This window comes from Larus michahellis, chromosome 2, assembly GCF_964199755.1.
Source record: "Larus michahellis chromosome 2, bLarMic1.1, whole genome shotgun sequence".
In the NCBI taxonomy this organism is placed as follows: domain Eukaryota; kingdom Metazoa; phylum Chordata; class Aves; order Charadriiformes; family Laridae; genus Larus; species Larus michahellis.
The window spans coordinates 140,421,215-140,440,923 of NC_133897.1; the positions used below are offsets into that span (position 1 = coordinate 140,421,215).

The 19,709-nt window shown below is 36.4% G+C and overlaps 1 protein-coding gene across 1 annotated transcript in view; it reads right to left on the reverse strand.

Moving 5' to 3' along the window:
- Positions 1-19,709, reverse strand: part of CNGB3 (cyclic nucleotide gated channel subunit beta 3) — a 65,940-nt gene that overhangs the window by 24,748 nt on the left and 21,483 nt on the right. Inside the window, exons 4-9 of the mRNA XM_074577384.1 lie at positions 10,609-10,763; positions 8,982-9,167; positions 8,193-8,401; positions 6,253-6,303; positions 3,874-3,960; positions 2,578-2,642 (exon numbers count right to left, since the gene is read on the reverse strand). Coding sequence (XP_074433485.1) covers positions 2,578-2,642; positions 3,874-3,960; positions 6,253-6,303; positions 8,193-8,401; positions 8,982-9,167; positions 10,609-10,763 — 753 coding nt within the window. The remainder of the gene's footprint in view (positions 1-2,577; positions 2,643-3,873; positions 3,961-6,252; positions 6,304-8,192; positions 8,402-8,981; positions 9,168-10,608; positions 10,764-19,709) is intronic.

A 19,709-nucleotide genomic window follows, 5' to 3' on the forward strand; every position in this document is an offset into this window, starting at 1 on the left:
TTGAGAAGATAATCCACCCAGGCACATACACTTGCTGTGTAGAAGTTTAGTTTGACATTATCCAGTTAATTGGTGCCTTGTCACTCAATTGGTGACCATACCAGGATCTCAGATCAAAACAACATTGTCACATTGAAATAAAATGTAGTAGTTTATACAAACAGCTCATCTTTTTCATACTTTTTAGCTCCCATTGGTACTCTTCTCCTGTATAACAACCTCTCTTCTCCATTTGTCCTTTTTCTTTCCTTACCCTAATGCATTCTGGAAGCCAATTAAAAGATCTTTGCCATATAAATGTTTTTACCAATGAGCACCTCTAAAACTGCGAATCGGTGTTTTCTGAAGTATGTTTTAAAGCAGTGTATCAGGGCATGGCATGACATACTTAATAGGTGTTTTTGCACATACAAAATATAACATTTTGGTAGCACAGTCTGCAGGCATTTTTTTTTCCTACCACAAACTTTAACAATGCACTGATGGGAAAGCCTATAGATAATAAACTGTCAATACTGTTAGCCCTATATATGCTAAGCAATATTGAAGTCCATGTGCTCTACCATTGTTTTTCTGCACATCTTCGGTGGGATTTAAAATTGCATTTGAGTTATGAAGTATGCTCTATTTCACACATTTCAGGTTTCTGACCTCTTAAGAGTATGAGGTAAAAAATGGATTCAATTTGTGATATTTACATTCTTCAAGTGATTTAATATTGGAAAACATAAGCAGGTCTGTGACCAGGAAGCAAAGACACAAACAGCAACACACATTTGTGGCACTCAACCAGTACCATGCTACAAAACTGTCTAAACTAACGAGGCAGAAGAGCTTTGCCGAGTAACTGGCTCTGTCTTTCCAGCGCTTTGTGTATTTTTACAGGACCAGTGAGGTCTTGCTGTGTGTGTCTTAACATTTCTAAATGAGCATCTACTCTGTTTTTCGACACACAAATCAACATCACATCCTTCAAAGTTAACCTATTTTGAAGACACATGCATCCCATTCTCAACTTGTCCTTTAAAGAACCATTTCCCATTTCATACTCTTATACAGTGCGAAACTCTGTCCTTTGCAAAATTATCTATTTGGGTGAAAATGGGCATTCTAATTTGATCCCATTTCTTTGAAATCCATATATACACAACATTATTGATATATACAAACTACTGACTTGATTCAAAACCATCCATATTAGTAGTCTGCCTCTCCCAGTACTCACAGCAGTAGGATATACAGAAGGGTCATTGCATTATGACTCCAAAGCAAAGGACATATTATGGAAAGTAATTAATTTTAAAAGTTCTCAACATTAGAAAACATTAAAAAATATAAGCAAGACAGATGAAAGTAATTCTTTTTAATTATGCTAGAAATTTGAGACAATAGGGAGGCGGTGATTCAGAAACTAAAAAGCGATTTCTTCATCTTGTGGAAACTCAGAGAAGTCTTCTCTTGTATCAACAAGAATTTAAACAAAGAAAACCAAAACCAAAACCAAAACCAAACCACAAAAGACTCTTCAATAAGTGAAAGGAGGAGGCAATGTAAGAATGAGCTTTGTGAAGGTCCGCATCTGAAAAATACTTTATCAGACCTTCCAAACTTCTAAATTTTGTTTTATTTCACAGGTATATGAAAATATGAAAGAGATGATGTTCCAACCTTCTTTTCAAATTTTAGAGTTTCTAAATCTCATAAACTATCTCATTCGTAACGTATAAATTCCAAGTCTACCATTTAAGTGCAATAATCTATGAAATAGAATAAAATGATAAAGAACAGATTCCTATTTTTGCTGCAGCAGTGCCCAGGAACAATATATGGCCCAAAATTACGACAGGAAAAATAAAATCTGTTGGCATAGTAATTGCACATGGTAAACTAGGGATGATGACACTGTTAGTAGATGACAAAAATGGTGGCACAGTAGCTGGATTCTCTTGGGTCTTAGCAGCATTACTGACTGTTGATGGGCCTATGACGGACCATGGACTGCTTAAGTTGGATCCAAAATTCTTCCAGTAAATGCAGAAAGTGAGAACACAGTGCAGCAGACAACAGTTATAGTCACTATTTGAGATTTGTTCTGGATTGATTCTCATTCCAAGTTTAGTCAATGCAGAGGAAGATCAAGTTTCTGTATATGCCAGGTTCATGGTGAGAACGTATTTGAAGAAAGATGTTGACACAGGCTCAAGCTCATGACTCTTATTAAGTTCAAATAAACAACTACTGGGGATTTGGCACTGTTATTAGCAACGTAAAGAAACATTCTTTAGCTCTTTCACTAAGGAAACTTCTGGTACTTCTGATCAGTTAAATTTTGACAGGAGCCTCAGTTTGGTGAACATTTTGCCTGAAGCAGGCCAGCTGAACTGAGTTAGATTTCGTATGTGAGTGAAGCTTTACATTTATTATTTTAATGATTAAAAGACAGATATTAAAAAAAAAATCTTGAACTTTTAAAGCTGTATCATATTCCATCCAGTGCTTCACTAACAACTCATGAAACCAAATGAAATGCATTCTATGCCAAGCTTTGCATGCTACAAGAGTTAAAAAAGCACATACCTGTATATGTATGCTTTGTCCAGGATAGCTTCCAAACGATCATTGAACTCAAAGAATGTGTTATGCTGAATGGAAAACAAATTAAGTAATCCAATCACTATTCCTCACCACACATCTTTTTCTAATAGTACTGATATTAATTCACATACACATCTGGAAAATAACGGATTTTTCAGTAGTCTGACTTTCTTTAAACATTTAACTAAAAGGTGAACTGCAAAGCAGAGATGAAAATTGCGTTAAACATTGTTTTGTGTGTTGAATGTCTCATCAATCTGATTGTAGAAATAGCTTTGCTGTTTAGGTCAGACTGCTGCAGATGAATGACTTCTACTTCCCCAAAGATATGTAATTGCTTGGGCAACTTTATCAGGGAGAGTTACACACATAAAAAAACCTTTTTTACTCTTTCTGAAATTCCAGTAATTCTCAGTAAGTGATTGTATGTATTGACAACCACATACTAGGTGATAACCATGTAGTAACAATTCCTCCTGTTAATTATTTGTAGTTTAGTTATAGCCCTTCATATTCACATGTAGCTTTTTTCTTTGTTTGTATTCGGTACATATCTGTTTGCCTAACACGAGGTACTGTTTAACTGTTCATTCTTTCATATTGTTTTGGTTCCAATTTATGGAATTTTGAAGTTTTGTTGAAAACTGAAGTGAAGAGCACCCTCATTTTATTCTCAGAGTTCTTGTTCCCCCTCCAACTTTAAATGAAAGCCAATTCTTTGTCAATGTATTGCTTGTATTTACCCACAGAATGGCCTGCTAGGTACCATGAAATGCAGGGAGAGAGCTGTTGCCTAATCCCTTCTCAGTCCCTTCATTGCACAACACCAGCTGTCTTTGGAATTGATAACAAAAGTGGGTTTATGATTGTTAAGTATGCTGAGTATAGTTGTCCTTAAAATTCCCTCCTTTGTTTTTAAGCACTGACATTATCAACAGAAGAGGAAGATACATTGGCATTAATTAGTCATCTTTGAAAACTAAACAGATAATTTAAGAATAATCTAATTTAAATGAAGGAAACAAACCAGTGTTAATCACAAAACACCTTTTGAAAGCAGGAAATAATAATGTCAGAATAAAAATAAAATAATAAGGGCTTCATTTGGCTAAATTATATCTTGTATTTTTTGTTGGTTTGTTTACTGACATTGTATCTTATCCTGAAGATATTTTCCAATTTCTAAGTTTCATATTCCTAGATATTGTAAACAACTTTCCATTGGGTTATAAAAGTATTTTTGTGTGGTTAACCATCCATCACTAACATAGATCTTACCTTTAGCATCCTATTTGCTCTAAATGCTGGGTTAAATCCGAAGAAAAAGTATAAAACTTCAAATGGCAATATTGATAACACATCGAGCTGTTGAAGAGCAGAGAGGTCAATTTAAACTTCACAATAATCATAATGCATTTACTTGCTGTCAAAAAGCTACTTAGATTGTATCATGATTGAGTATAATGTTTGAACAGTCAGCACGCTAAGCCTCTGACTTCCAAAGTACTGGCAGGCAAGATTATCGCCTTGAAAACCCCAGCAGCTTTGCTCTGCCCTGCTTCTAAGTCCCCTGTGCCTGAGATTTTCATCTGTTTCATGGGGTTTATTAACAGTAGCTCAGATGTTTGATTACTAATACATTCTGCTATTTCAATTATAGTTCTGACAAGACTAAAATGTGGCTGATGAGTAGAGGTGGGGAGAGCACTCCACAAGCACTTCTTAGTAGTCTTACGACTTTTAAAACCAGGCTGCCATTTGTGGGAACACGATGAACTAGACTCCTTGCTTGCAACCTGCAGAAGTCGTGTTCAGACAACAGATTCATGGTAGGATGGCAAGTTCGGATTATTTTTTTTTTTTAATAGATATTGTCTTTTGTTATATTTGGATGCTTCTCCTTCCCACACCACTAAGATTTTCAACATCTCCCTGCAGTACATCACTGTGTCATCACTCTTCTTATCTGCCTACTTTATTCTTTATTCTGGGGGGACCTTATCAACACTTATAAATACTTAAAGGGTGGGTGTCAGGAGGATGGGGCCAGGGTCTTTTCAGTGGTGCCCAATGACAGGACAAGAGGTAAGGGGCACAAACTTCAACATAGGAATTTCTATCTAAACATGAGAAGGAACTTCCTTACTTGGAAAGTGACAGAGCACTGGAACAGGCTGCCCAGAGAGGCGGTGGAGTCTCCGTCTCTGGAGACATTCAAAACCCGCCTGGACGTGTTCCTGTACAACCTACTCTGGGTGACCCTGCTCTGGCAGGGGGGTTGGACTAGATGATCTCCAGAGGTCCCTTCCAACCCCTATCATTCTGTGATTCAGTGATTCTTTCCAAGAATTCTGTGGAGAGAAGGAAAGCTGTGGCAAACTTGGCTTTGCCTTTTTAAAGATCTTGTGATACCTTGCTCCGTTGCTGATATTATTTGGGAACAAAACAGGGATGTGGAACTGTTGGCTTCATCTCACTGTAATCAGAAATGCCTTTGCCCCGGGAGACATAACTTGTGTTGGCAGCAACTAGTCTGCAGCACCAATTTTTTATTCCTTGCAAGTAAGATGCAGTTAATACCTGAACTCTGTGAAAAAAGCATACCAAACCAAAAAATTGATTGAGGACAAACAGCCTTTTATGGCTTCTCTCCCTCTCTCAGACATATGTCTAAGAGGAAGCAAAATTTAGTCAGAAGTGCTTTAATATCAGTAACTGTTAATTAATACTTAATCATATGTCAAATTCCCAGATTATATCTCTATCTTGCATTTGGTGAGAACACTTGACTCCCAGTTTCACTAAACTGTCATTAGTTTCTGCAGAAATCAAGAGCACTAAACATACTGCAAGTGTGAACTTGAAATAAAAGCATACATATCCACTTAGTTCTCTTGCTGTATGTTTGACTCTGTTCTACTCACTTCCTTGTATAGTGTATATTTCCTGCACTTTTGGATAGCTTAACCTCAAGTATATAAGTAGTAATACCCCAGTCACTGAGACAAATTTAACTCCGAAATGAGGCAGGTGCAAAAGTATTTACCGAAGAGAAGGGGGCAATAACTGAGATTTGAGGGACGAGGGCTCAGTGTCACAAAGCTGGATGTGCATCAGGAATTCAATAGAGTACCTATCCTCTGTTGGCAAAAAACAATATTTAGGAACAAAATGAAAAATTTTCCTAAATCAAATGCATCTTTGTTTTTACAGAGTGCAATAAGCATCAAAAATCTTTGTTTGAATTTTTGTTTGCTTGTGTGAGTGATGACCTATTCAGTACCACACATGAGCGTTAACTGAATGGAGTCATAATTTAAATTCAAGATTTATTATTTTGTTTAATGGATCCTGGCAAACTGTGCTATTGTCTTTCAGTGTGTGCGGGGATGACCTTGTACAAATTCATCAAAACAAAGAATTTAATTAATTCTATTTAATTTATTTATTATTATTCAAAATTAATATTCTATTTTACGAGTAAGCACTATTTATGAAGATGGCGATCTTCAGCTGGTGAGCACTGACCTGCCATCAAGCCAGTGCTTTCTGCTGATGTTCTTAAACCAACAGTGATTTTCAGTGAATGAAAAAAATCCCGTGAAATCCTACAGCCAGAACTTACATATTCACATCAGTGACACAGGGGCTGCTTACCCGAAACTTCATAGAGCTGTGGTAGAATTTCTTCATTTCCACTCTGTCTGTCTACAGTGATAACAAAAGCAGAAAAAGGCATAGTCAAGAACAGAATGTCAAGAATGAGCCTCTGGTACTCGACAATAATAATGATAATAATGATAATGATAATAATAATCTTCTGATAGTAGGGATGATGACAGTTATATTAATGATGGTCTAAAAGTATGAATGGACAAATATCTGTAGGAAGAAGTAGTACTTTTATTAGACCAGTTTACATTAAACCAGATTTTATTAGACCTACTTGAAAAAATCAGGTTTGAGGTTTCTCTGATTTTTTCCAAGTCCGGCTTTTGCTCTAGCAAATTATCTTATATTTTTCCCACAGATTTTCCCTCTCAAGACACCTCCACCAGTTGGTGCTTGACCCAGACCCCTTCAATTTCAGGGCCAAAACCTCTCTTTGACTTCAGTGGTTCCAAGAAAAATGCAAAGAATGTTTCCGATGGTGCTGTACAAAATTAGCTCTTTGAAAGCTAGCATTAACATGCTACCATTATTAGCATTATAATAATCAACATTGCATTCATCACTAATGATTAGCTGTTTATTTTTAAATTGCTCTCCATGGGAACTGATGCTAATACCTTAATAAGAAAGGGTAATCACAAGTATCTAAAGAAATGTATCTATTATTATACTTTCTGTATTTATACCAGGGACACTTTAAAAATAACTTTAAAATATTAAGGATAGTTCCGTGCCAACTTTTTACTGTTATCAGTTTAAGCATTAAACTAAATGCAGGAGATCAGGCAGTAGATGATCTCTTCACACTCTAAAATCTATGCATTTTACAAACAGCTTCAAGTGAAATACCCGATAAGCTTTCTACGCTAGAGTTTTAACCTTGTTCATAAAACTTGAGTTTTGTGGGATTTAGGCAAGATTGCCAGTTACTGAATGTCTTGACATGGAAAAATACATTACACTGCACTGCATTTAATATCAAACCAAACTATATTTGCATATTTTTATCTGAGATTCCTTTGTAAAGGTATCAGTAATATCTTGTATGCACAATGTGTAACATTTTGTGTAAAAGCACTGAACTAAAGCTAGTTCCAAATTACATTTGAGGATATATAATTTTGAATTTTATGTCTATTGGACACAGTAATCAGTGGTACTGGTGAACCACTGAAGTAATCTAAACTAATTTTTTTCCACATTAGGTATTCTTCCATAGGAAGGTAAAGAATCAAAAGTAGGGAAGATTTTAAAGAAAAATTAACATTCTAGATGCCCTTTTGATATATTAAGGGCAAGATTTACCTTTTTTCAGGTACTTGCTTACAGTTTTATTTTCCATTTTTCTATAAAAAAATCGCACAAAAATAGTAGCAAGAAGCAAAATTGAATGTACATGTTTTCCCAAAACAAAATATCTCAAATAAATTCTTTTCAAAGCATCCTGAAATTACAGGGGTTTGCTCTGATTTTGGCAAAAAACCCACACAATCTCACAATCTGTAACAAAACACACGTGTCCTGTCCAGCCTTAGCAGAATACCACTTCAACTATGATTCTTACACAAGGTGAATAGAAAGCTGAAAGTTCCACACGAACATACAAACACATGCATACATGTATGAGTACATAGATTCCAGTGAAGCTGCACCAGTTTACTCTTGATGAGAAAGAGCTTTATGCCTGTTCCGACTGCTCTCATCTGTTACTTTCAAAACTGCTTTTTCTTTTAAGTATCTAGACAATGAATATATTTTGTTCTTCAAAATTAGGATAATGGAATGTCAGTGAAGAACATAGCTATCCTTTGATTAATAAAGTTTCGTAATTTTGACATAGCAGGAAAAAGTGCGTCAGATTAGAGGGAGTTTCTATAATGTACACTACAACTACTACCCGTGGAAATCCCACTTCCAATACTTACTATTATATCTCCACCTTTTAAAAATTGCACACGGGGCTGGAAAATCAGTAAGTCACACAGGTAGCAGATATCACAAATGAAGTCTATGGTAAACCAATATATTATATTACTTGGAGTTTGATATGGAAACACAAAGCGAAGGGGAATAAACCAGCAATTCCAATTATAGGCGACTGTCACAAGCATGAGCCATGCTACGTAACGGCGATCTGAAAGTAAAAAACATTGAATTTACAGCCATGAACTTAGAATCTTTTCTCATTCTTTTAGACACATTTATTGTACTGCAGTCTCTGGGAACGTTTCTGTTCAGAGCAATCTACCAGTCACCCTTTTTCAATGGCACAGGCTGCTAAAGCGATACAGCTTGGAACTAGGAGTCACACAAAGAATTTGAAAAAGGGAAAAAAGATGAGTTTATGAGAGCGTATAGAATTTAATGCATCTGAAGAAACTCAAAACATTTTGCATGCTGCTGGTGCATGTTATAACTGACAAAAGAATTATTTGGCCGTAATGAATGGGACAAATTCTAGCTCAAGAATCAGAAGACTTGTTTTTTAATTGTCGTTGTTTTGCATACCAGCTTTGTGCATACCATCTTTACAACTGTTGCCACTTTTCATGTCTTTTCCCTGTTTGGAATAAATGTTCTTTAGGGCAGGATCTATGTGTCCCTCTGAGTTGTGAACTGGAATGTGGATCTTGCAGCGGCTCACAGGTACTATGTAATAGCAGGTCACTTCGATATGCCTTTTACGCCATTCTATTGCATGGCTTTTAATTTACCTGTGTATGAGTCTATGCTGTCTGGTAGCCGCAGATACTCCATGTATTTCTTCAGTGGAGGTTTTTTGAATTTGCAGCACAGCATGTCACAGTAATGATCCTCCTCTGGCTTTGCTTCTGCATCCTCTTTCTTTTCTTCTTTTTTTTCTTCTTTTGGTGGGGGTGGAGGCTTCTTCTTTGATGGTGCTAGCCACAGAATGGCACAGAGGGTGACATTTTAATAATGGCTTAATTATTACACCCTGGTTTAACATGTACAAGAGCTTCACCGTGTTAAAAACTCTTCTAAAAACACTTGGCAGTGACTAAAGCTACAATTCATTATAATACTGAATGCATTAGAAAACAGATTGGAGAATAAAATCACCACGGATATGATCATGTACATTTTCTATCAAGAACATGGTACTTCATGTTACAGAGTGCAATATATATATTACTGTATTTCCTTGGACAGTGACCACAAGTAATGCCATAAAAGACTGACAAGAAATAAGGTAATTCATAATTTAGCATTCATTAGTGCCACTGGGCATCTCTCTTTACGTGACTGTTTCAAATAATGCATGCAGTGAGGATGGAAATAAGAAAAGATGTCTGTGCCATGGGCTGATCTCTCCCCTCTCCTGAGAACAGATATACAAGATACAGCAGGTGAAACTAATGGGAAGCCTATGGTTTTGTATGTTTCTGGGCTTACAAAAGTCTTGGGGCACCTCTTTGACCCCAGTTCTTCTGTCTTTGGGACAGATAATTTTTTTCCACATATTTGTCCCATTAATTCTGGTGGCTTTATCTCTGAGTAAGATACACAGTCCCAGCAGTAAACTGGCAAACTGGATTTATAATGATTTGGGAAATAAATGATTGCAAGTTCTACAAAGAGAACAAAGAAATATATACATATATATTTTTTTAAAGTAATTCCTTTATGAGCTGGTATAGTTTATATTACTTCAGGCGCTATTTTTTCCAGCTTATTAAAAACCAGGTAAGCAATAAAGAGCTTCTAAAATATGTAGAATATAAAATCACCACACTCAATTCTTTGTGAAAAGGAAAAAAAAAAAGGTTGAACTTTCCTCTAAAAAGGGAAAATATTGTATTTGTTTTATGTTTCATATTTTGTCAAAAGTAAATGTTTAATTAATTTCGGATGAGTTTGCTCTATTTGAAGCATGTGCTCAGAGTCATCGGTGTGTCTGGAAGATTGCTGCCATGGCCAAAATTTTACTTACTTTCATACAGTAAATCTAATCTCAGAGTCACTAATATGTACTTATAAGATATATGTGTTTCTTCGTATGTTTCAGATTCATTTGCATGAAGAAACATATCTGGGAGCTATTTTAATATACATAAAACTACTTGACAGGGATGATTCTAGACATTGCCCAAAATTTTTTCCCCAAATTCTTTAGTCATGTGGTTCAAAGGGAGCTCATACCTAAGGACCTGGTTTACTATAGACTAATATGGATATTGACTTCAACGGGCACAAACATCCATTTCAGTGGGTAAACACGCCATACTTACTCAAAAATTTTATGACAGTATTTTCTATTCCCACAAAATAATTTTCATTTTTAAACTCAGCAAATGGACAGCTATTTCTGGAGTCACTTACAAGCTGTAGGACTGCCCTCAGGGGAAGACAGCAGAGGGTCTTTCAGCTTTTCCTTATAGACTGTTGCCCTTTCGCGCATTTTTCTGACAATCTGTTGAAGTTGGGCATCAGCATACTCATTGGTTTGGAAACCTGAAGGTGTTGGCTTCTGTGTTCTAGTTAAAACAAAAGAAAAAAGCTGAATATACTGGAAACCACTGGAAGGACACAGTGCTAAATGTACTTCTGAGCAGAAGTCAGACATTAAGACTGGATCATTATTTGCCACACTGCTTATCCAAATCCCTTAGTTCATGGTAAATGGACACCTGAGTTAACTGCTCATGTCAACTGATATTTCTGGCTACGTGCAGCAGTCTACACGATATTTCAGGCAGATATTTCTCTGTATAGACCACTACACTAATGACTTCCCACTGCTGCTTTTCACCAAGTTCTACTGTGGCTAATTAAGGCCTAGAACTTATCTTGTGTATTTGCTAAGAAGCAAGCTCTTACCATCTGTGCATAAAAATGTGCTCATTATTATATGGTAATATCCTAATGATGACAGGGCATAACTGAGTTAAAGACTGTGATGTGCAGGTAAGGGAGGAGAGACTATGCTTACTTTATGCTTCTTAATCTCGGGAAAATTGATTTAATATCATTTTTGTAATGGATATCAGCTAATATGATGTAAAAAATGCATGTTTTACCAAGTGGAAACAAACCACTGGTGTTCCTGATGAAGATTCTTCTGTTTCCCGTAAGAAGTTCCCCACTGCGTGTTTGCTCAGGGTCATAGTAACACTGAGCTGATGTTCCGGCACTCACAGCATTTCTTCAAACCTGAGGATGGTTCATTTTCAAACGCCTTCATTCTCATATTCTGCACCAAAACTAATGCTTGATCAACTCTTTTGAAATTTCATCCTCAATTACTTGCTAGTATCCAATTATGCAAACTGGGGCTGTTTTGGAGTGCCACCTAGCTGGCAGCTGGGCCATGCATTTGGACTTCCTCTATGTGGAGACCAGGATATAGGGTTTCTTCTGTATCCTAGACTCAACACTTTTCATCTGGTGTCGCACACTGGTGTCACAGCTGCCTGGAAACAGCAGTGACTGGTGCAGAGCAGCTTGAGACTTTCTCCCACACAGGTCACAACTGCCGCCCCTGTACCGAAACCCTGACAGCTATGCCAGGAGCTATACAGGGAGTACAGCAGAGAATTGTTCTTTCTTTCTTGTCAGTTTTTCAGCTCTGTCCCAAATTCCATGGTGATGTGGATGTTACAGCAAGAGAAGAAGCAGGCCAAGAATGAGGCGCGCCTGAAATTTCCAGATTCTTGAGAAGAGCTTCCCAAAGATGAGTAGAGGGAAAGTGGTGTGACAACGTCTTGGGTAGGGAAGAAATTAAAAACACTCCAAGTGATCTTTGAATAAACACCATGTCTCCTCAAGACCTGAACCTACTTTGAAGTTCCTAACAGAAGGAGCTGTAACTAAAAAAGGAGAGTGTCAGAGTGGGATGCGTGTAGCTTTTTGAGAAACACAGTTTTCTGGAGACACAACCCATATCACGGTGCCGAAGGAAGTATAATTTAAGGATGTGAAAATCCTTCAGCAGATAAGCTGTTAAAAGCAGAAGAAGCAGAAGTCTGGAAGTATGTGCTTATCATTCCTCCAATTTAAGTCTTCTGTAGTGTCTATTTCTTAAAACTCCCCAGACAGGAGATTAATCAAACAGTTCTGATATACTTTGTAATCTCATCACAGTTCCTTTTATGTCACATATTCCCTTTGCTCAGGCCATCTGCAGTGTAATGAAATCCTTTCTTGTTTTGAGCTAACATGTCACAATTAGTTTTTCAGCTTCTATGTAAAGAATTTCAAATAATTCTTACTCTTTGCTGTTGCTGTATTTGCTCGGGGCATTAGCTATCTTATACTAAAATACACTTATCACAAAGCCAAAGGCCAGTTCTATCAGCTTTCTAGGGATAAACTACATGATGCGTGGGATTTTCTTGCTATTTCACAGCCTTTCCAACAAAACTTAAAATCTCCTCTATCATAAATTTGGTGCTTTATCATTGCAGTGTAGCCCAAAGGAACAATGTTGTTATTTGGTACTGCTTAGAAACTATGTGAATTTGTTTAAAGTTATTCGCCCCACAGTTGATGAGAAATTGATTTTCCTTGCCCTGCTTCTCATTTGGTTTGCGTTATCTTCTGCATTATTTTCTAGCAATGAAATGGTTACTTTAAATTTTCTCTGGTTAATACAGACAGAAGAGGCTGCAGGTTGAACACTGCTAATTTGAAGGTGTGTATTGTACATGTGCCTTGTGTGGGGGTGCACTTTAAGTCATTTTGGCCAATGAAGCCCATTCAAACTTGATTAAATCACTTTTAATAAACTTGACTCCATCTCTGGCCTTAGGTGATGCTTTGCCCTGAATGTGTGACGCCAGTGCCATGCAGCTGCCTTTCACCACGTGCGGCATTCTCGGTGGAAATTATGGTCTGGCTCAGCACCTCCTGTCTGGCCTGAGATCATTTTCCCGGGCAGAGTTGAGGTGCTTTCCTCTTTTTCTTCTTTCTTTTCTGTTCGGTGATGTTTCTTTCACTATGTGTGCGCTCTTTCATGTGGTAAAATTTTATTAACTCTGTTAATATATGTTTTATAAAAACAAGAACATGACAGCCAGCAGGAACAAAAGTACATTTTCCAGGTCAGAGACCCTGCTAAGATAATTCTCTTTAAAGAGACCACACAATAATTTTAATTTGTCCATCATACCACATGCAACGTTTTCGGGTTCTGGTTTGGTACTCCTCAGACTTTGAGGCACTCTTGTGCCTGTGAGAAAGGTTAGTTTGACTTATGTTTTTAGCATGTTCTGTTAAGGAGATAGATAATGCCTTATTTTGAATCCATAATTATGTTCATTCTCACCTCACAGTTATAATTACAGACTGTACCGGTTTCATACTGGGCACTATTTGGTTTTATTCTCTGTATGAAAGCTCTCAGGGGGTGATCAAACTTGTGGGGATTGATCAATTCCTGGTTCATCCCTGTCTGTGTTATGTATCTGAATAGTCTGTGCCATACAGGGGCAGATCTGCACAGCTGGAGGTAAATCTGCCGCCTTACTGACACACTGCTTAGCTGGGCAGAAAGATGCTTTGCCTTCGGTTTCCTGCGCTGAGCTGTACTGAGTGCTAGGATTTGTCTCTAAGCTGATATATTATTCTTTAAGCAAATTTATCTCTGACCTTTGTGCAATATGTTACAGTAGGCCTAGGTCTATATTATTTACTACACCATAGAGTCCTTTACAGAGTGGAAGTGTTTATTCCCTGCAGAAGTAATAATTTCACAGGGCCCAGGAAATGAAAAAGTCAGGACCACAACTCATATACCACGCACACAGTTTTGTTATTACCACAAACATATTTTGTTTAACAATAGCAACATAGGTAACACTAGAAGTATAATAACAACATAGTTTTCTTATGTTTTTAATTTGTAGGCTTTAACTTTTTAACTTGTAGGTTTTAACTTGTTTGTTTAGTGAATAAAATTACAGTGCCTTAATTCTCCCCATGCCAAGAGAAAAGATTTAGACACCTATAGCATAGTGGAAGAAAATGGCCTTGAAAGAACAGGCCATGGAAATACTGTATTGAGTGTGCTAGTGTACGTAACATCTGTTAAGTACTGTGGCTTGGAAGTTTTCTCTGTCAAGAGTTCAACCAAAACAGGGATCAAGAAATGCAATAAGTTATTTCAGAATAAGTTCATTTTACCCTTTCCTAAGTTGCAATCTAAAGTTTAACTCTTTCTTGCTTTTTAGCCATGAACACTAAATACCTGAGTTCAATTCCACCTTTTGTCTACCAGATGATTCCTGAGAAAATATTTTTCATAAACGTATGCTGCTGCGTGAAAGCAGCACTTTTTGCTGATTTCAGTTTTAACCCTTCTTTTTGCAGCAGTTAAGAAACTTTCTCCTGTCTACCTGGAAATACAATTCTCGATCTTGCAATAGAACTTTTATTGTTTTTGTTGAGCACTGACATTATGATTTATGATTGTATTTTAAACTCGTGTCTTGAAAAAATAATTCGGTGTCTTGAATAAATTATCGAGAATCCCTAATTCAAATAACCAGTTTTCAGAAGGATATGGCAAAGCATAGCTATACAAATTTTCCATAAAATATGATGGTATAGCTGAGAAGAATTTCAGTGAGATAGAAAAATGTAGTTGTAGGCATCATGAAGGGTATTGATTCAAAAACACATCCTCGATTTGTGATGACAATCCCAGCGTGGTAATGTTATAGAAACCAGAACCCGCTATCTGTCCCTAGTTCCACGTCTAAGCTTACACGTCCTAACTGGCTAGGAAACCTAATGTTTCTCTGTAACAGAAAAAAATGTGTTAGTCATCTGCTTGATACAGGGACAAGGGTACTCCAAAAGCCTGACTTTAGCTACTCTGATTATGCTCCCTTTATAGTCAATAGAAGGCTCTTCTGAGGAGAGGTGCAGAATTGCTAAGACAGGTTTCTGTCCTGAATTGCCTGCAAAAGGAGCCGATCCTTCTCCTTCACCTGCACAGGCAGCTTATGAAGTTCTAGGAGTGAGCTTTAATATTTTCTTTAATGATATTCGTACAAAATGTGGTAGTGTGCTAATGACGTTTGATAGGACATTGGATTGGAAGATTAAAAAGTAGAACTGATTCCTATACAGGAAAAATTGACTTATTTAGACTGAGTAATAGAAACAAGAACAAATCTCATACTGCATCATGGAGACATGTAAGTTTAGAAACAAATTGTAGGAATTTCTTTTGTAAATGGTGGGATCATCAATTGCAGATGACAAAGGGATAAATATCCAAGTGTTTTAGTCAACAGCAGGGTGTCTATGAGCCATCCTGTAATCTGGCTATGAAAAACATTGGTGCACATGTAACCCTATAATGCATCTGACATATTGCCAGTGAAGGAAGCATTAATATTGGTATATAAGCCAATGGTGAGAGTTATTCTGACCAGCTATACTCAAAAGGTGAATTCACGTAGGAAAATGTATTCTAAGTCTCTTAGAATGATCAAGGCTACTGGGAACCTTGCTTTAAAAAGGACAACAAAACAGATTGATAGGCAATATGATCGCTGTTTATAAATCCATATTTTAGTGGAGAACCATGTAGGGAAAAGAGGTATTTGAGCTGAGGAACAGTATTGTAATAAGACTGAACGTGAATAGAAACATCATGAATTCGTATGAGTTAAAGGTCTGAAGAAAGTTTCTAAGCTTTTAAAAACTGGGGTTCTAGACCACCTTCTAATATGAGTGAGCAGCAGTTGAAACAAGCATGACAGATTTAAAGATTACATTAGCTAAGATCATGAAAACTTTTGTAGGCAGTGATTCCCAAGAACATAAGAGAATGGATGCAGCATGACAGGAAATCTTCAGCAAACAAACTTGAAATATATAAAGGTTTGGAACTTGTATTCTGGGTCCACTGGGACCACACTGGGTCCACGGCTACCAAAAATCTCAACAGCTCGAGTCCTAAGAAGATGAGTTTCTAAGATAAATATATCATCTTACAGTCTTGAAACAAACTGTTGACACATTAGATCCCATGGAATTTCAAAAAGCTCTGAATTAAATTTTTATTTTCATTAGCAGTCTTGAAACAGGTATCTTCCTCTGCCCCATCATCTCTTCTTTTAAGAGGGAAAGTGTTTGAAAGACCCACCTTTACTGATCCAGAAGATTATGTCTTTCTCTATTTGCTGCATATACTGGCAGTATATTTTTACATACTGGCAGTAAATATTAACTTTTCTTTTCAATGAAGAAGAACAAAATACATTTTATTTTCATTCTATTTTAGGATTGAGTTGTTATTCACAATGAAATTTCAATTTAAACTGATGTTAGTTATGTCCTATTATCTGTCTTCTTGCATATTTCATTAATTTAAACATAGTGATATAATATTTAGGTTAGTTTTGGTTATACATAGAAGCAAGAATAGGCCATAAGCGTTAATAAGGTTCACGTGGACACCATGTAGATAAAACTTTCCATTGGAATTCATGATGTTCCTTTAGTTCACAGCCTTTGTACAGAAATTATGCTTGTTTGGGCCCTAAGCAAGTGTTCTTGAAATAAAATGCAGAGATCATCCATTTCCCAGATGTCACATTGTATTCATACAGCAAAATGGATATAGAAGCAACAGTGTTCAAGGAAGCCACTATCTTTCAGAGTTGTCTACTGGCATTGGACTCAGCACAAACTTCTTGATGCAGTGCAGACTGAAATCTAATCATCTAGGCTGCATGAGCTCCCTTCTGTTTAGTTCAAAGGTTTGTCACAGCAGCTTCTTTGACAATCCTCCTACTTATTCAATCACAACAGGCTGTGAATCCTCTAATCTTCTTTACAGCAGTCTCTAAGGAGAAGCCTGTCTCAATGCTGAACACATGGAACTCTCACTGAGGTACCAGATTAAAATGTGAATAAGACTTCATTTTAATTAGTAATTTTGCAGTATCAGCTATGCAAAAGAAAGTAGGATGAATGTTGAAAGTATCAATTAACTTTGAAAAATCACTTTCTTTAATGTCACTAGTGATACAAAGTTGTTTAATGGCACTGGATATTTACTATGATGTAAAAAATAAGGGCAGCATCCTTTCTGACACTAATTGCTTTAGAACAAAAGTATAATATTCTAAGAAAGAACCATATGATAATAAATGAGGCGGTCTTCCCTCACTTATTTCCTTATCTGCTGCTGTTGTGTCATTGGGGCTTTCTTATCTGTAAGTGATTAGATCTGTCTGGGGCATCTGCCTCTTATCAGGAATTTTAAAAGATATTTCTTTTCATATAGACATAACATCTGTTACATTCAAACACATTTAAATGCAAACTCATAATTTATTTGCATAAGCTAATATGCAATGGCTAAGGAAAAAATGTCTTAATCAGAGTATGATCCAGTGCTGTACAGAGTTCATGAGCACAAAACAGATCCTTCTTCAAACTTTCTATTCTTCAGTTTTTATTAATATGCAGGGAATAAAAAGCTAAAATGAAAACACTGTAACATATGCCATAGTGATTTTTTTAAAAAAAAAGTTGTAAAAAAATGTCTCAAATTTGAAAAAATTAAATTTCATTTCTGGTTTGTTTTCATACAAATGCTAAAAAAATCACACAAGCATAAGACTGTAGACATCTTTGAGACGTCCTATAATCCAAGTCCCCACAGCTTGAAGCAGGATGAAGAATACCAGTGCCATTCCTCACAGATTCTTGTCTAACCTGTTCTTAAATATGTCTAGTGATAGCTATTTCATAATCTTCCTAAAGAATTTATTCTAACGGTTCACCAGTCTGATTGTAAGAACTTTTCTCATCATAAATCTCTTTTTGTACAATTTTTCCTATCCACTGTGAATACAGGATAAAAAGTAGAGTCTCTGCTCTTTTATCTTACTTTTTGGCTATTAGAACATTGTCAATTCCTATTGCAATTTTTTTTTTTTTTGCAAAGGAAAAGGGAATAATTGAATTTGAAATGAAAAGGATTTGGGAAAAGGGTAATAATTGTATGCTGAGTAAGAATGCTCATTAATTTTATAATTTTCAGTGTGCAGAGGTGTGAGCACCCAAATAAGAATCTTTTAGCTGATATACACTCTAGGAAGCACTAATTCAACCAGTGAGGGTAAAAAGAAAAGAGAAAGAAGTGGTGGCATAGATTCAGCTTGCATGGTAACTAAAGTTGCTCCACTGTTGGGAACCCTGGTAGACTTTCACATTATACTGAACTTAATGCCACATAGTATTGTTGTCTATGCTAATTATATAAAATTAGCTTGGTGCGATCAACGTCGTTGCAAGTCTACCTTTGTTAATGGTAAACTGCTATACAGCCACTTGTGCAGGTACTCATTTCATGTAGCTTTCCCAGTATCACAAAGAAACCTGTTGAGAGAAAGAAAGAACCCATTCCTCTGAGATGAGCTTCAACTACCGCTAAGACCATCCTTTCACCTTCTGCAGGCTCCTGCCACATTCTTTTCCAATTCATCAAAAAGTTAGGCATGTTCCCTATGGACAACAGATCATCACACATCTCCCAAGTATCATTTATACAGGGCACTGAGTAAGACTGGGGTCCCAGACCCCTTTGACTTCTCATCTGATCCTTGTATCTCCGCCTGTTGCTGTTTCCTCTACTCTTCTCTTGTGCTGCACAACATGGGACATTTTCATCTGAAGTAGCTAATATTTGGAAAATGAGTAAATAACTAGAGATGGGATATTTTAATAACAGGTGTTGGATAAGATTAATTATAGGCATGAATACTTACGCTAGTCATGAAGTAATAATCAGTTTTCCTTTACTAAATGATAATAAGCATTATATCTTAGATTTGTCTTTTAGATTTATGAAGACACTGTTATATTTGTAATCGTTTGGTGCAATTATATTACACACACGAGTGTACCTGTCACAATTCTCATTGCTTTGCTTTTTACCCTGCAATTGATTCAATAGATAATAGCAGAGATAATATATTTTAGTAAATTATTGTTTCTTCCTTCACAAAAAAGTATCTTCTTACTTAGAAAAATTTTGGGTCAATAGAGGAAATTACCCAAAATGCTTTTAATTAAAGCAATAAATCAGTGTCAAACTATAATCTTGTTTTCTTACATATTCTAAAAAAATAATTTCTCCCATTTATGCAGTCAGAAATAAATATATATGAATATTATGAACAAATAATTTAAAATAATGCAGGGAAAGAAAGAAAAAAAAACGAAAAAGAAGCAGCATGTAGAATGACATTCCTGTCCCTTTACTTGCTTGATTTAGTTTTCAAGGGAAAACTTCCGAATTTGCTACCTTATAAACTGCAGGCTACCTACTTGATTGTCATTCAGGGTGAATGGCATTAAACAGCACGGGTAACTGCATCCTGCAGAATGGATTGAATTTAAAGGCTGTAGGAAAATACATCTCAGCAATGATTACTGCAAGTTTAATCCATTTTAGA